The following is a 17,061-nucleotide window of genomic DNA, read 5'->3' on the forward strand; positions in this document are numbered from 1 at the left end:
TTTCAATTTTTAGAGAAAATATTCCTGTCATGAAAGAGTCTGCTCAGGGTCTGGTGACAACTGTGTATTGCTAATGTCTGAGTGGGCTGATTTGCAGTCAGAATGTACACGGTAGTTTTATTTCACAGTCATTTTAGGATGTTGTTTATTGATGTATGAACTTTTTGTTGCCTGAAAAATGTTGTTTCTTTTACTGGTGGGCTGTATTAGTTGGCTAGAGGCAGGCTTGAAACGTGATCCAGCCGTATACCAAGCAGTTGACTGCAGTTTTGGGTCCGGTTAATTCTTCTCACTCCATCGTGCTGTGCGTTCCGTATACGCAACCATTCATGCTGATCTTAGTTTGAATTTGCAGACGCTTCTCACCCATCCAATCGTTTGATTTTTTTTTTTTTAAAGTTGACTTTTTGCATCTGTGGAAACCTGTTTCTCCAGCTCTTCCAGTATTGGTGTGGCAACTGGATAAGAATTTCTGCAGAATCACCCAGATCATCAGTACTTATTTTTTTCTTATGTCTTGCCTGTTAGTATTTTCCATGACAGTTTTTGTTTTTATTGCTCTTTTGCCATTAGAGCAGTGGTCTGTTAGACACTGGTCCTGATATCAGTTACAAAATCATTATTCAGTAAAAAAAGTTTTGGCACATACTTGCCAAATATGTGAGCGAGGGTAGGAGTCTGTAATATTTCATAGCAAGGTTTTATCCGACAACCACCGTTACCGGCTTTTCCATTTAAGGAGAGGCCGTGCTATGTTTGACAGTCAGCAGAAGCCATCATAAACTGAGATTGTAGGACAGGCTGATGTCAAAGGAAGGTGAGATCTGAAGCATCTCTTTATATTATGCCTCTTTGTATCATGACACATGGTGTCCTGTTCCCCAGCTTGCAAGTGCAGTCCCATATCTGTGCACCACTCTGTCGCTAAGTGTCATGTGATTCTGGCCAGCCCCAGCACTCCACCCTCTTCCCCACTCCTTACCTCTCCTGCTTTCTGCTGCTGCCACTCAGATCTAGGGCAGTTGAGACCCCGTAGGCCTGTGACACAGCCTGAGGCCCAGTTGACTTTCTGCTTTATGGTTGTTGCTGTGTGTTGCCATGCCCCCCATGCTGATATATTCATCATGCACGTCAGCTGGACACGTCGGAGGGCGGGACGAGAGGAAGATGGGCGGGGCTGAGGAATTGTTCGGCGCCACATCTGAAAGCGACGCGTCCACGTTTCACGGCTTCGAGGATGAAGAAATTGACGAGCCCTTGTCGAATGGCAGCGTGTCACCCCCTCGATGCAGATAGAAAACAAAGGAAAGAAAAACAGCCACGAAAAAGAAAAACCTCTGACCTGTTGACTAGTCTGCTGCTTTTTAAAAATTTTTGTTTGCTTTTTTTTAGCAAAAAGCACAACTGATAAGAGCAAGGTTATTTTTATTTTTATTATCTATTTTATCAACTTGTCTTTTAATGAGTAAAGAATGTTTTTATTTAATGAAAAGTCTGAAGACAAAGAACACCGGCAGTCTGCTGTCTTTAGTAAAACAGAAGAGTCTTTTCTGTGGATGCTTTTGTCAAAAGAGGATAAATAAAATTACATTACAAAATGGGGGAAAAACTCTGCAACATGTGGATTTAATTGTCCAGCATGGCATTGGACAGATTTGCAAGAAAATCTTAATTTTTGAAAAAATAATAAATAAACATCTGCTTAGGGAGGAAGACTGAAGGTGAGAACCAAGTCATCTGTGGACTTTTATGTTTGAAGTGGAAACATGGGGTGGAGAAGAGAAGGACGAGGTGGACTTGATGGATCCTCAAGTCCCACTAGGAGTGGTCCTTGCTGCTCACACCTCCGGATTAAAGCAGTGCTACAGGAGTGGGGAGATGTGATGGGGTCCACACCTCGGAAGCGATGGCAGGATGTTACCATGGAAACAAGGGGAAACCATGGGGGGTACACACGACAGCGGAGAGCAACGAGGAGGTGCAGCAAGTCAGTTGGGAGGCAAAGATATTTAACTGGAAGGTAAGAGCCAGACGGCATGTCTGCCGCTTTCTTCCTTTAGAGGTGTGCCACAAAAGACAGGCCAGTCGGTTCTACTCTGCTCACTACTGGGGATTGCACACACATAATGTAAAACTTTTCCATAATGTCATAACTATTTCTGATAATCAGAGAGTAGCAGTAAATCAAGTGTCAGGCATTATAACAAGTGTTATTGATTTTCTTAAAAAAAAAATTGAGTTACTTTCACAAAAACTAGCTGAATCCATGACGATTATACAGCCCTTTTTTCATCTGTACACCACCTGGCCTTTCCGTTGGATGTGTGGCAGTGAGTCAGTGCTCCAGCTAGTCCAGGGTCTTTCCCCACACCAGCCCTCTGTTGTTGCTGACAGCCTGAGCTGTGGCTTCTTTGCTGGAGTATAGAATTGATCCAAGGCTCTTCATACACTGTGAGGGCGCTGGACGTCAGGAAACACTGCAGCCTGTAGCGTCTTCACCAAAGGAACTTGTTATTTGCACATAACCCTCATCACAGCTTTAAGAAAACCTCTTGTGTCTGTTTAGCGAGGATGATGACAATCCATGCGAGTATCTGCTCTGCCATGGATATTACCATCTGCTGCTATGCACAGTTGGACAAAGCACCATTTGTGACATATGAATTGCCTATAAAGCATTGTGCTTGAGTGCTTTATGTCAACATTGGAGAACACACCCTGTGAATTCCACTGCGAGCGATTTAGCTGGGGTTATTTGTAATATAATGGACCAATCTAATTAGCCCAGCTTAACTCTGCATTGAAAAAGCCCTTTCAGAAGTAATTTTGTAATACTGAGGGAGTGTAAGTGGATCATGGTCACACCATGGTCATCTGACTTCACAGCACATTTGTACCCGAGTACCTGAGACCTGCTGGCTCCCTTAGCGTGGTTATATAGCTACAGCCTTGTTCTGATACAAATGCTTGTTGTTGATCTAACCTCTAGACCTCTATACCTCCGACATAAAACCAGCTGACCAGCAAGGAAACATTGTTTCTGATATAATTTTTTGTCAATCTACCATGAAGTTAATTTGAAGATTCTGATATAAAAAATTTGAGTCCACGCATTAGCTTTTCATTGTTCATTATATCAGTATGTAAACGAATCGCAAATGAGCTATGTGTTGTCACACAGCCGTAGCACCGTATCATATTCCTCATTTTTTTTTTGTATATTCAGAATGAACGCCCAACAAAGTATATTATGATCTGCACAGTTTTGTGGGAGTTTACAGATTGATGGTGGACATTACACCGAACTCGTAAGACATAAGCAGCTGGCCAGAAAACTTGTGCTTTTAGCCATAGCAGACCATGGGATTGTGGGTAGGCTAGAGAGGGATTAGTCAAATCTGCAAATAATTTAACCGACATCACTGCCAAGCTTTTCTACTGCCAGTCTGTTATTCCGTCTCCAAATTTTATTGTTCACAGATGAATCATATCGCCAGTGTGAGTGCGCTGTTAGTTTTGCTGTCGGCACTCATGCTTTTCTCATCTTTTGTCTTTACTCACACAAAGCTGGTACACTTTGAACTGATACACAGTAGTTCCTTGCTTCCATCTATAAAACTGCACACAGACATAATGGCAGTGTTTTCATCCCAGATTTTCACGTACAGCAGATTAAGCTCCAGTTGGTCTTTGTGAATAAATTCAATTTTTGTCTGGCAGCCGTTTACTTGTATCAGACAAAGGCAACACAGTGCTTATTGAAAAATCAAATATGCTTAAAATATGAAACTTTGCATAGTTTAGCAGCCACGGCTTTCATCAGCCCACTTTTATGACAGTCTGACTTCTCTGTCCCTCTCGTACTTTTATATCGTTTGCTTCATGCTGAATGCCCAACAACAAGTCCTGTTCATTGCCTCTCCAGGAACCACGGTAGTCCGCAAAAAGAGCCCATCGACCCAAGGAGCTTCCCACCCTGGACCATATTGACACTTCAGCATCCTGGCATCCTCTCCAGGCTTCTTACACAGAGACCTGGCATCCTACGGAGCATGTGCAATACAGACCCCCAAAGCCCCTGTCCTTCCTGGCAGACACAAGCTTGGAGCTGGACTTGCAGATGGCAGCAGGAGCGTTGGCTATATTTTTATACCACATGTCTTCACAGCAGCAACCATTATCCTGTTTGAATTTGTTTGTTTGATTTTTTTTTTTCTGCTGACCTGAACTCACACTGAATTTGTAAGAGCTCTGTAGTAAACATGAAATCTATAACAAAGAACCTTTTGTAAATTCAACAATGGACAGTTGCAAGTGAACACCATCAAAGGCGTCCTCTGTACTTCCTGCACTGTTCTGTGCTCTCTTCCTGTGTGGGTACTTCTTCCTAAGATATTGTCGGCCACGAAACAAGCAGACATGCAATGAATGGGATATTGCATGTGACAACGTTGTGAGAGAAAGCTCAGCAGAATGGAGAGCAGCGATCCTATCTGACAGACTTCTTCATTTTGGGTGATGTGCCAGTGACTGCATCTATCGTTATTTTAGCGGAACAATTAGGACAGGTGATATTCCCAGTAGAAATAGCAGGGGACAGTCACTGAAAAGTACAGAATTGTGCTAATGACCTGAAACTATTTGGTAGCGGGACAAAAAAAGACTTGACATTGTCTTGAAATATTTTATTTCTCTGAGTTTCTTGAAGGTTCCCTGCAGAAAGGGATACTCAGTTCTGCCATTATGAAAAGGACAACTTCATACAGAGCAGCTGACATCAGTGTGGTCTTGTTCCTGTGGAAACCGGTGTGGACTCACCTGGACAGCCTAATTCTGTGCAATACGGACGTCAGCAGATGACACGGCTTCCCATTGATTGGAAAAGGTTGTGACTCCAAGTTTGATGGCTAAATGTCACTAGCTTGTTGTGGTGCCCTCCAGCTCTGTGCCTAGCCATCAGCATTCAATATGTACAGTGCAACATGGCCACGTCTTTGGGTTCGTCGCCATGTTACATATGACTCAGAGAGGAAAACGGCTCTGGCAGGCATGCCGGAGGACCTGGCCACTCCTAAGCTCAAAACAGTCTCTAGGGACCGTCTGTGAATGTTCTGCTCTCTTTTCCATCTGAGGTTGGGGTGGACGGTCGGAGTTCACACGTTTTAAATGTGAAGCGGGTACACTTAAAAAATAGGCATGCCAATGTAAAAAGGACAATGCTTGCATTGGACTTATATCTGAGAAACGTGTCACCAAATCAGTAGTTGTTCATAAAACCTGCCACCCTCAGCTTGTACTCTCAGGCCATAAATTTCTGCCTCTGGACTTCCAGTGACTCCAGTGGACGAATCAGGAAGAGGGTAATTGCCATGTAGGTGATGTGGTTAACCTTGGGAAGGATCCGTTTTCGGAGTTTTTGTTTTGTTGTTTGCTCTTTCAGGTGATGCCAATGTGATCTTTTCCTGTACCTTCCATTGTTTCTAGACCTCAGTTGGTACTCAGGCATTCTCACCTTGTATCTAACAGCACCAAATTTGTTTTTCAATTGTCCACATTTGTTTAATGTCGATGTACAAATGTGCTCGCTATTTGTCCCAGTGCTAAGGAAATTTTTTTTTCTGTGTATATTTGTCTGAATATGAAGTGGGAGAAGAACTAGAGTCCAGAAAAAAAGGTTGAGAACACTTCAAAAGGCTTTTTGTTACAGATGTGCATAGTTTCATTGTTTTCTACTTTTTATGTTTTGGGAGGGGTTATTTGGATCCTTTGTGACACAAAACAATTAATTAATTCAGTTCCTGATCATGACTTCCAGTACCTATAAATTGGTGTATTTGTGTGTTATAATATTATGTTCAGGTTAATGTTTTAATTAGGTTATTTTATCAGTGCACATCTTTCCATATTTCTTTGGATGCCTGATGAAACTTAATCCTAAACATTGCTCCATCTTACATTTCTTTGTACTCACTCTTAAAATTGACGACCGACAGGTCAAAGCATAGGCACGTACCAAAATTGGCACATCTGCTACTCTTTGAATTTAATCAAAAAAACAGTTGGGATTTTTAAAGAGAATAATTTTGCATAAATTGAATAGTTTAACAGTACATAAAGAGAAAAGAGTTTAATATTGCCACTCTTGAGTAAATGTCAGGATGATGAGTTTAACTCAGGTTGAACTGACTGCTCGATTCCCACCTGTATGCAGCCATTTAAGGTTTAAAAAAGGGTGCAACACCTGCAAACTTTGCAAACGATAGATTTAATTTCAACTTGCGCTTAAATCTGTTGTTTACCAAGTTCGTGAGTGCTGCCCTCGTTTTATTTGAAACGATTACGCAGGTAGAGTAAACCAATCTTTCTGGTTTGGTCTATATAGCTCTTTTCTTCAGTCAGTATTGTTTACTACACTGGATAATTCTATTCTTCCTTTTTATTTCCCTATATGTTGCAGGGATCATTTGTATCAGGTGAAGTTGTAAAAAACTTGAGAAAACATTAGACTACTATGTGAAGCATATTGAATATGGTAACTATAGCCCAATGTTCTTATTTTGTACAGATTACAATATTGATAGTCGAACAAGTATGGAAACATGTGGTCATGGTTATGTTTTTCAAGAACATTGAAGTGGTTTCAGGTGTCAGACGATGATTCAGAGTAAAGGCTGCCTGGATACTTGCGCAAGCCATGGTTCATTCTTTCGTTATTTTAACTGTCAGATTTGTCGGTTTTGGTGCTGGTTCTCTCAGGTTCATACTGAGTGTCTGAAGTGTGTAATGAGCATGCAGCTCCCCCCCTTTATTGAAGCTGGTGAGGATGCAGCTGATAACCACCAGCACACACGTCTATAAGTATGAGCTGGTTTTTTGGCAAGCGTCATTGAAGCTTAGTATTTCTGCCTGGCATATACTTTTCCACATAAACAGTTTCTGCTGTGAGATTTAAATGTGTCATAACAACTTTCGGTAGGTGAAGGAATTGTTGTTTGTTTGTTTGTTTTTTTTGCTGTTGTTTGATTTGTCGTTTGTTTCATGGACTTATTTGTCGTGGAATCTAGTTCTGATACTCTTGCCTTTTTCAAATCCATCATTATGAATTTGGTGGGACATATTTTGTTATATTCTCTAATTCTGTATTCACCTTCTATATTCTGTCTTCATGTTAGCCCAAGATGGGTTAGTCAGCCAGCTGATGTGTTGCACGGATCAAGGTTAATTTTTGGTGTACTAAGTGAAAGCCATATCAGGTCATGGAAGGCACTTGATTATAAGATCTTGATAAGATCTGGTGGTCCCCCAAGCCTGTATTCATACAGAGGTGCTGTAAAACAACAACACCTTGGGTTGTCACCTGGTCTGCCATGACTTATGCGAAAGTTAGCAGCTCCTCACACCACTAATGGGTGCAGTAGTTAAGCAAAAATGTACTCTTTCTGCTACTGCTTTCTGTATACATGTGCTGAAGAGTGGGCTTTGTAGTGCACAGGGCTTTGGCACAAAGAGGTCCCATTTGTGAATGGAAAGCATAGACCCAGAACTCTAAAATGATTAGCTTGCCTAAATTTGGCCAGTATTTTAGTTCATGTAGGTATATGTCTCATGATCTTGTTCCGTGAAAAATAACTCCTCCAATTTGCGAGCACTTTCCTCAGTACAAATGCTCCCATTGCAGTGACCATTTGACTGTTGTTCTGCAACGTTTCAGTGAGACCAAAATCGCTACTTGACATGAACTAATGAGACCTCGCACATCATAATCTGAATTGGCATAATTTCCCCTGTATTGGCAGATGGATTGGAGGGCTTTTCGGCACTGAGAGTTAATTGTGACCCTGTCTTGAAATTTCCTATGGATTTTGGTAAAATTTGATCAGCCCCAGGACATATCAGCTCCAGGTGCAAGAGCCACTGTTGATACAGTGGATTCTAAGCACAGCAGTGTATTTCTTTATCGCACTACTAAACTGAAATTTAACGCTGCTGTTCTGGTTGCGCTTCACAGGAAGTAGTCATGCTCCACTGCTTAGGGGTGTGGCAGTAACTGTTTGTTTATCTTACACTCTGTTTGTAGTAGAAGACAGTAATGAGAGCAGGGTGCAGAGGAAGGGTGGAATAAGCACAGCAATTGTTGACAGTATTGTTTAGCATTGGCTCGTCTGCATTGCCTTTGGCTACTGGGCAGCAACTGGAGAGAGGGATGAAGGACAAGTGCAGTTATGCCCTCTTGTCACTTTCAATCCCGACTGTGATCCATGCATGTAATGGCAACAGAGTGTAAGTTGTTGGCCAACAGCATGTTTGTGGTTTGTGTTTTTTTTTTTTTTTTTGGCGGAAGGCACAACTTGAAGGTTGTAGGGGAGTGTTGCTGCTGAGCAATGTGGATTTTCCAGGAAGATGTTCATTTGTGACATTATCGCTACCTTACATATGTCTCTCACACAAAGTGGTGCTCAGCAAGCTTTCTTAGTCCATGTGAGATCTGCTCCCTCAGTTCTTTTCCTTGTGCGTAAAGAATGTCTCACCATATCGTTCGTGCGTACGATCAAATACCGAAGCAGCTTTCCGGCCAGATCGATGATCAGAATTCAGGCACTTTAATGGAGCAACTGAATGGAGCTCACTCTCTCTTAGACACTCTCGCAGTTTGTCTCCGATTCTCTCTCTTTCTCTCTCTCTCTCTTTCTCTCTCTCTGTCGCTCTCTCTCGCTCTCTCTCTCTTACACAAACACACACGCACACACACACGTACACAGCCACAGTTAACTCTCTTTTCAGGGACCATTTTCTCCACAATACAAGTTAAACAAACGCAGCATAGCTTTTCACTACTGTAATGCCTGACATATAACCTCACATGTGAATGAAACGCAAGCCCTTTCCGTTCTTGACATTCATGGGAGTTTCTGTTCGGAAGGCCCGCGGCATTTATCACGTCAGGCTCAGTAAAACTGCTGCACTCAATCTCATCATGAGACCATGACTGTGGAGAGATACAAACATCTGTGACTCAAAGCTCAGGATATGTCAACAGTGGCTTGAGCCGAAGGGTCTCCCAGTGAAATGCCAGGTTTATGAGTTCTGAACAATGCCATTGAACCTCATGTAGATTGGTTTGGTGCACTTCCCGAAGGACATTTACTAACAAACATAGGGTGTTGTCATCAGGGAATATTTGTACAGTTATCGTACCTCTTAATGTCCACGAAGGCTGTAGACCCATATGTCCTCCACATGCCTTTTTTGACTGAAGGAAAGCTGTGTTGAAATGAAGCTGAGATCAAACTGACTGTTGTAAACTAATTTTATTTTCAAATGTAAATAACCGAAATGGCAAAAAATAAATGGAAGTCTTTGTAAGTTAAACTATTTTTATTGTAACAAAGGAAATAAAGAATGAGACTCCTACTCTGCACCTGGGTGCTTGATGCTGTTGTTCGTTGATAGTGTGTTGGGTTCTTCTGCTATGCCTTGACCTTACCTCTCCATCAGAAATATTGTGTCAACATCTCCAAGCAAGACCTCTGATGGAGGAAATGGAGAAAGCCAGTCGGAGGCCAGAAAGGCACTTCTGCATTCTTTTTCAGGTTATAGATCTTGAGAAGGTCTACCTTGCTGAAAGGCAATGCTGTCAGACTTCTGCAGCCTTGTGCTTTACACCAGCAGAACCTCATAAATCCATACCATCAAGGTCCTCTAATGTCCTGGAGAAAACATCAAGCTAAAACACAACTCCAGTTAAACCCCAGGAAAGGAAAGCATAATTTGACATTGGGTGAAAAAAATAGACCTTTACCTTTTCTACGCAACATGTTTGTGAGCAGGGCCTTCCCAGGTGGTTACCACAACTACAGGCCCCATCTCAGTGCACATCGGCACGTGTGGAGTAAGCAGAGTTATAACCACATCCATGTCCTCCTGCAACTGAAAGATGCCTTATAATAGAAGATCGAAGCCCAGTTTAGACTGGATGCTGTCAAAGCCTTGCTCAGGCTGGCTCTGCTACAGAATGCCAGTGTCCAGGCATCTCTTTACATGTTCACTTATTTAGGTACATGGAGAAAGATGGTCTGAAGGACCTGTGATATTTTAGTGCAAGTAGCTCTGAGATGACAGGTGGTTGGGCGGGCCCCCTTCCTCCATCCTTTGTTAATAAATGATGTGACAGTCAGAATCTTGGCAGAAGAACATGACAGGTTGAAAAGTGTTTGTAACTGTCTTGTACGTTTGTGTGTGTGTGTGTGTGCGCGCGTGCTCTAGTGTTTGTTACCATGCTTGCCGTTAGAGCCCATTGCACTTCATATGGTGGTTGTTCCCCAGTCGCCATACAGCTGCTATGTCTGGTTTTGCTTTAGATTGCCAACACAGCTTATTTACTATATGGGTGCTTGCATGACGACACAGGCTTTTGCTGATTGTTACTCGTAGATGAGCCAAGCTTGCACGTAACACTGTGACATAAAAGACAAGACAAACATGCACTATTGTTTTCTGTTTTTCAGTTGCATTCAAGTACAAGTGTAATTTATCTGACATACATCCAGAGTACAGGCAAAAATACATCTTCTGGAAGAGGCTTAACTTTTTCTGTTTTATAGCTTGGTGTACTGAGACCTGCACCAGTTTTAACAGAGGTCGCAGTGCAAGGCATGCTGGGAAGCGCTTCCAGGTCCCCGAGCTCATCAAAGATGGTTGGGGTTCGCCTGTATGTCCCAAACATCCCTAATTAAAGAGCCATTTTTAGCCCTGTTTGTACTCACTTCCTGAGCCATTAGCAAGCAGTGTGAAGAACACAGTGAGCAGACGCAGATTTGTGGGCCTCTCTGACCTGTGGGAACATCGTCTGTCTTGTTCTGCTGCTTTGCTTGGTTTGTCTTGTTGTGCTGTTTTGCCCTGTGTTTGATCGCCGCTTCACATGGTTGGCTGGAGAGTACGAGACATAGCAAACTCATTTGACATGGACGCGGTTCGCTGCCTTTTATCTGCATTGTGCATAAAGGGTCGCACACAAACACAATCATGCACACTGGAACAAACACTTAGAGGAAGACGGTGGCGGTCTAGTCCCCAGAACCCATCGGTGAGGTTTCACCTGATTTGTGCTTCTCGGAGCTGCTCTGCCTAATGACCGTTCTGGCCCAGGTGAGTGAGTTGATTTTCCCTGGTTATCAGGGTGTCTTGTATTCTGAAGGATGGAGTAAACTGACAGTTGGGGGAATGTAAATGTTGGGAATGTGGAGAACAGAGACACATTCAAGCAGCTGGAGAGGAAAGCTGAAGGTCATTACTGAAGGTCTTCACTGGAGCATCAGCACAGCAACTTGTGCTCTTTGCAGGTCTCCTCGAATCACTGTCTTCCAGCACAGCTCTCCCGTCGCCATAGAGAGAAGCAAAATTATCCTGAAAATATCACGTTCATATACTGTATTTCTTCAATTTGTAGGTGCAGATTCTGTCAGATTGTAATGACTGGAAAATCGGGCTGCATCTTACAATAGATTGTATGTTAGAATCTTTGACATAATGGCATGTGGATCACTCTTGTTTATAGCTTCAGTTGAGTTACAGCCATTGCTAATATGACACATGTTCAATTTTACCTAAATTTGGCACAGGGGACAATATTTTGCAGGAAGACACTTGTCAATCCGATAGCTGATCGCAAGAATCCGATTCTGAGGAAGTTCGCAGGCTGATAGCGAAGAGGAAATTGACGAATAAATGTAAAGAATTGCTCCATACTTAGCTGTATCGAACACTTAAATACAATATCATTAATTAAATAAATTAAAGTCGGTGTTCCTTTTTTGTGTCTCTAAATCTATGGTGTGTCTCATAGTCAATGGTGTTGTAGAATCTAGTAAATTCAGCAGATGTCTGAGCTGAAACAGAAATTAATTTATTTGATTTTAAGGGAGATCTTTTTGTCCATTGGCAAACTACAATCTGGCTAACATTAAATATTCAGCTCAGTACCGAGGTATTATATACATACTGGGTGGGGCAGTTTTCTGCGTTCCAACCTGTGATGCCATCTCTGCTCTTCTTGTACCCCCACAGGCCACCCCACGTGTCTGCAGTTCACCGAGAACATGATGCAGGCTGTGCGCACCTACCAGTGGCAGTGCATCGAGTGCAAGTCGTGCAGCCTGTGCGGCACCTCGGAAAACGACGTAAGACCCGCGCCTCCCACGCCCCGCTTAAAGCTTCCATAGCAACAGGCTGACGACTGCGTGTTTGGACCAATTGGGGGAAAGCCTGCCCACTGCCACGCAGGGCCGCCTCTACCGTGTGCCCCTGTCGGGTGATCGGGTGACCTGCCTATCTCACTGTATGAGACAAATCCACCTTGCCTTTCCACCCGCAGGACCAACTGCTGTTCTGCGATGACTGTGACCGAGGCTACCACATGTACTGCTTGAAGCCCCCCATGACTCAGCCCCCAGAAGGTAAGCTGTCATCGGCCTCTGTGGGCTGTGCCATGGAGCTCTCAGCGCCTGCCAGCGTGCAGGTGGACAGGCCTCACGTGTCCAGCCACGTGCCCTGTGTTCATGTCACATGTGAAAGTATCTGTAATGAAGCAGGAGGCCCTGTTTCTATACGCTAACACTTCTCTCTCTCTCTCTCTTTCCTGCTTTCCATCCACAGGGAGCTGGAGCTGCCATCTGTGTCTCGATCTCTTGAAGGAAAAGGCCTCGGTCTTCACTGAGTCATAAGGACAGGCAGGGGGCGCTTCCTGGAGACAGCCAGCTACTTGCCTGAACACACACATGCCAAATGCAGATACATTCCTGTTCACACACAATGTACATTTACATCTATTCTTTGAGCAGACATTGCTCTCCAAAGTGACAAACAGTATTAATGACTCGTATTGCGGTGACACTTTTATCTAAGGTGACTTACAGTGGTAGATACACTCCACTGTATTAAACTCAGTGCAGTCATTCACCTTTTTATGCAACACACACACTAAACACAGCAACTTTCCTATTCACACACACTCCAAAACACAAGCTACATTCCTATTCACACACACACACACCCACACACCAAAGACAACGACATTCCTGTTCACACATTCCTAACACAGCTTCGTTCCTAGTCACACACCCATACACATATGCATTTGCACACACTTTCAGCATGGCTGGATTCCTCTCCACACACTAACTCAATTTGTAAGCTCACGAAGACACACTCCAGCCAGTACTCACACAGCGCTGCCCTCACCCCCCCCCCCCCCTCCTTATTCCAACTTCAATCCGTTGTGCTCCTAACTTTTGATGTCCTCACACACTTTATTTGCTGCTTTAAACTGTGCTGGATGCCACCTTTCTGTAGCAGGTCTAAGTGACTTTATTCCCCAAAGGAAGCGATTGGATAGAGCTGTTAACACACTGTAAAGTGACATAATTTAACATTTTGTCAACCACTGCTACTCTACCTCACTACACACCCGTCAAAACACACACAACTGAAAGCACGGTCGCTGCCTGCTAACTGACTGTCACACGGCATTCATAACACAGGCACGGCAAGCGCTAGCAGGCGTACACACAGCGTGATGTGTAACGCGCCGTGGCTGCATTCATCGTGTTGCTGGAATTTTCTGGAACATTACAAGGATATCGGGTTCCGTGGGCTGGGGTGCTGCTGTACACTATTCGTGTCAGATGGAGAGCGGAACGGCACGTTGCAAGTCGTTACCCATGACAAGCGCGGTCAGCTCTTTAGCTGCCTGATGTGCAGAGATACATGTAGAAGAGCTTAGAGGGTTAGAAGGAGAGATTTTGTTTTGGAATAATTGTGCGTATAGCCCACAGTTCTCCGTACTAGCTTTATCGGGTTTATGTAAGGTCACTTTCAAATAATAATGGCTTAGTTTTGGAAAAACAATATCTACTACTTTATTATACTCACTTTTAATGCAAAAAGGTATTTTGGGGAGATTTAGAGTCTGATTTTATAAGCCATTTTTTTCTTTCAGTGATATTGTGCTCATGTTTGAAAGGGCTCATTTTTATATTTTTCAATGTTTTATAATGTTATTTTAGAGCAAGAAATAATTGAGAAACACTAAAACACTACAGTAGTTAGAGAGTGGTAGGGGGACTGTCGATGGGGTCGCCTTATTACTGTACCATAAACGTGGTACTCAGCACCAAATACCCAGCAGTCCTGAGGACCCCATTCTGTTAGGGTTGCTGTTAGTGCCCCCCCACAGAGCCGGAAGGGAGAAACATCACCCATCAGGTCACTGTAATCAGGTTACTTTTATCACTGTGATTCGTTGACTTGCCCAACTGAGCATTATTCTAGTGGCTATTGGAGACAGGGTACGTTCAGGCAACTGGATGGGTGTGGACCCAAGTCTGAGTACAGAAATGGTGCTTTTATTGGTGCTATTGACAGATGAAGTGGGTGTTGGGGGTGTTGACCTGGCAGTGATCGTTACTAGGATGTGCACTCCAGGTTTCTCTTGGACAGTGATACGCATTCAAGTTTCCTGCTTCTGGACACTGAGCATCCTCCAACTGCCAGGATGGGGTTTGAAAAAGCCCTTAGTAATATACTCACTGTGGGCCGCTGTGGTTTAGCCCCCCACATGCTGCCGTGGCTATGCATGATACATGCTGAACAGGTGATTTTGGCGAAGACGTAACGATATGTCAGTTCATTAACATCTGCACAAATGGACACGCTTGCAGAATTTGATGCAGCTGCCCCCAGCAGATAGAGTGCTGCGGTGCTTCCGTTTCCTCACGCGATGCTCCGACAGGCAGCATTTCACAGTAGCGGAGTACACCAGAGGACAGCGCTTGGGAAGGATACACCACTGTGGGACCATCACACAGGTGACCACACATCAGTCTCCCTGGAGCTCACTGTGACAGTGGTAACTAACCTTGTTCCATGAGGTGACCACATTGAGAACTGCTGTGAACACAGAGTGGTGGTAATAGCAGGCTGCTTCCTCCAGCTGTTGGCTATGGTGTGTCAAAGTGCTCCCACAGAACTGATCCAAGTTTCCCGTATCCACCCGCCACCCTGAGCATCACATGTGGTCGATAAGCTGAACTCACCTGTACGCTGGTGGAACAGAAGTACGCTCCACTACACTCTGATCCAACCTGTTACCGAGACTTGAACTGTGTATCGCTGAAAGCTTGGATGGTGTGAACCAAGAGGGTTGTCAAGCTCGGGTGTGTCAGCGCACTTCTCACTATCCATTTTGGTGCTCTGGGAATTTGAGTCCTGGACATCAGTTTGGAGATGTTTGTGCATGTGTTTTCATGAACTTTGAAATTACACTGAATTGTCATCCCTTTCTAAAGGAAATTGCGCTACTTGACCGAGTCTGTTTATGGTCCAAGTACTACTCACCTGATTTTGTAATTGTGAAATTCCTCATTTTTGTAACAATTAATGGTCCAACATCGTATATTTATACTTTGTACTTTTTCTAACCTTTAAGTTTTTAACAAAGCCTCAGGACAATCAGAAAATGGTAACGGCAGTCAATATTTTTTCTTTTTTTGATACACAAGAAATACTGATTTTTATGTATTTTGTTGGACCAAGCGGTACAAACACACAATCCAAAGCACTTCCATCATTAGTTGTGGTGTTCACCATTAGTCCTGTGGTGTCCACTTCTCTCTTCCAGTTACATCAGGAGCACTTCTTCACGTGTATTGTGATGATATGAACAAACAAGTGAGAAATTAAACAGGGTATCTCTCTCTCAGTCTCTCTCTGCTGCATGATCTACACTGCTTTGACAGTATATTCAGCAGTGTACATTGTATATACCTGTTGTATTAGCTAGAGCCCTTTATTAGATCTCCCTGTCACTTTCTCAATTTGTTTATTGTTTAAGGACTTGCTTCTCATTTTAAACTCATTTTTTGCTGCAGCTTTTGATTTCATGTTTTAATAATGAAAATGTCAATCCATTTTTGTACAGTGCCGTTAGCTGCGAGCTGTCTCAGGGTGCTTAAAGAGGAATACAAACAGAAAAAGAGCAGACATGACACTTTACCATGAGTAATAACAACCAAAATGCATATTTAAAAATTTGTGTGGGGGAAATACCAGACAGTAGCAGAGGAGAGGGGAAAGAATGCGACTGCGGAACAAAAAAAAAAAAAAAAAGAAAAAAAACGTGGAGGCCGAAGACCAACTGACAGTCTGTCCGCTGATCCTAAAATGCTAAAAACTGTAAGGTTATGATAGAACGTCAGTTTGTGGAGTACTCGTCTGGATGTGCTTACTCCCCCTGACTGGTATCACGATCAGATGGCCTTCAATGGGAGTTGACAAAAAAAGGATGTCCTGCATTATAACGTCTCCCGCTGTCAAACCTCACTAGTTCTCTGATGTTGGACTTATTTTGTATCTTGTTGCTCAGTGTTCACTCAGTGACAGAGAGGTGACCGAAACTTGTTGCTGGAAATGGACTCAGAGGTTTCTGATGTTTTTTTTTCCCCTCTGACAATCAATAAGTAGTCAATTCATATAAAGCAGAAGCTATGACACACCCTGTAAGTATGAATGTGTGTTTTTGTTTCACTGAAAGCTATTTATATTCCTGACACTAATAATATGTTGATTTACGGGGGGTAGGGGAGTACTACTAGTGTAAACATGGTGTAGCACGTAGTCATTGCTCCCCGCAAAGCCTACAACCAGTTTCTGAACGTGGAAGAAATGTGTGCATGTTTGAAACGAGAGAATTCCCCAGCATCGGTTCAAAGGTATATTTGGTACTCCTCCAACTAGTTCACTCATCAATATTTTAGACTATCGTCAAACTTTTCTGATAACATTCTAGCACTTTCCACCTGCTCTTTCTCACGTTTCTGTTTTCCCTCCTTGATCTGAATTATGAGCAGGAGGTTCTGCACTCTGTGCCAATTTCCTTTTTTCGTCCCCTCGCTCTTTGTTCCACAGTGCTCATTTATCATCATAATCCATGGGCTGAAGATGTTAATAATTTATTATGGCCATTTTTGAAAGGGACTTAATCACTTCACCCTTCCTTAAAAAGAAACA

The 17,061-nt window shown here is 43.2% G+C and overlaps 1 protein-coding gene and 1 long non-coding RNA gene across 4 annotated transcripts in view; both read left to right on the forward strand.

The window, feature by feature from the left end:
* dpf3 (double PHD fingers 3) overlaps positions 1–13,872 on the forward strand; it is a 46,906-nt gene extending 33,034 nt beyond the window's left edge. For 2 of the 3 annotated variants that reach the window (XM_018727681.1, XM_018727682.1), the window contains exon 9: positions 1,136–1,349. In XM_018727681.1, coding sequence (XP_018583197.1) covers positions 1,136–1,296 — 161 coding nt within the window. In that variant the 3' untranslated portion in view covers positions 1,297–1,349. Of the gene's footprint in view, positions 1–1,135; positions 1,350–12,063; positions 12,177–12,370; positions 12,453–12,651 lie in introns of those variants that run through there. The other variant, XM_018727680.2, reaches the window with a different exon arrangement.
* Positions 1,388–9,407, forward strand: LOC108919592 (uncharacterized). The gene is made up of 2 exons (XR_001964932.2): positions 1,388–2,020; positions 3,926–9,407. It is a non-coding gene; the product is annotated as an uncharacterized LOC108919592 (long non-coding RNA).
* Positions 13,873–17,061: the final 3,189 nt, after the last annotated feature.

Source organism: Scleropages formosus, chromosome 15 (genome assembly GCF_900964775.1).
Source record: "Scleropages formosus chromosome 15, fSclFor1.1, whole genome shotgun sequence".
Taxonomy (NCBI): Eukaryota; Metazoa; Chordata; class Actinopteri; order Osteoglossiformes; family Osteoglossidae; genus Scleropages; species Scleropages formosus.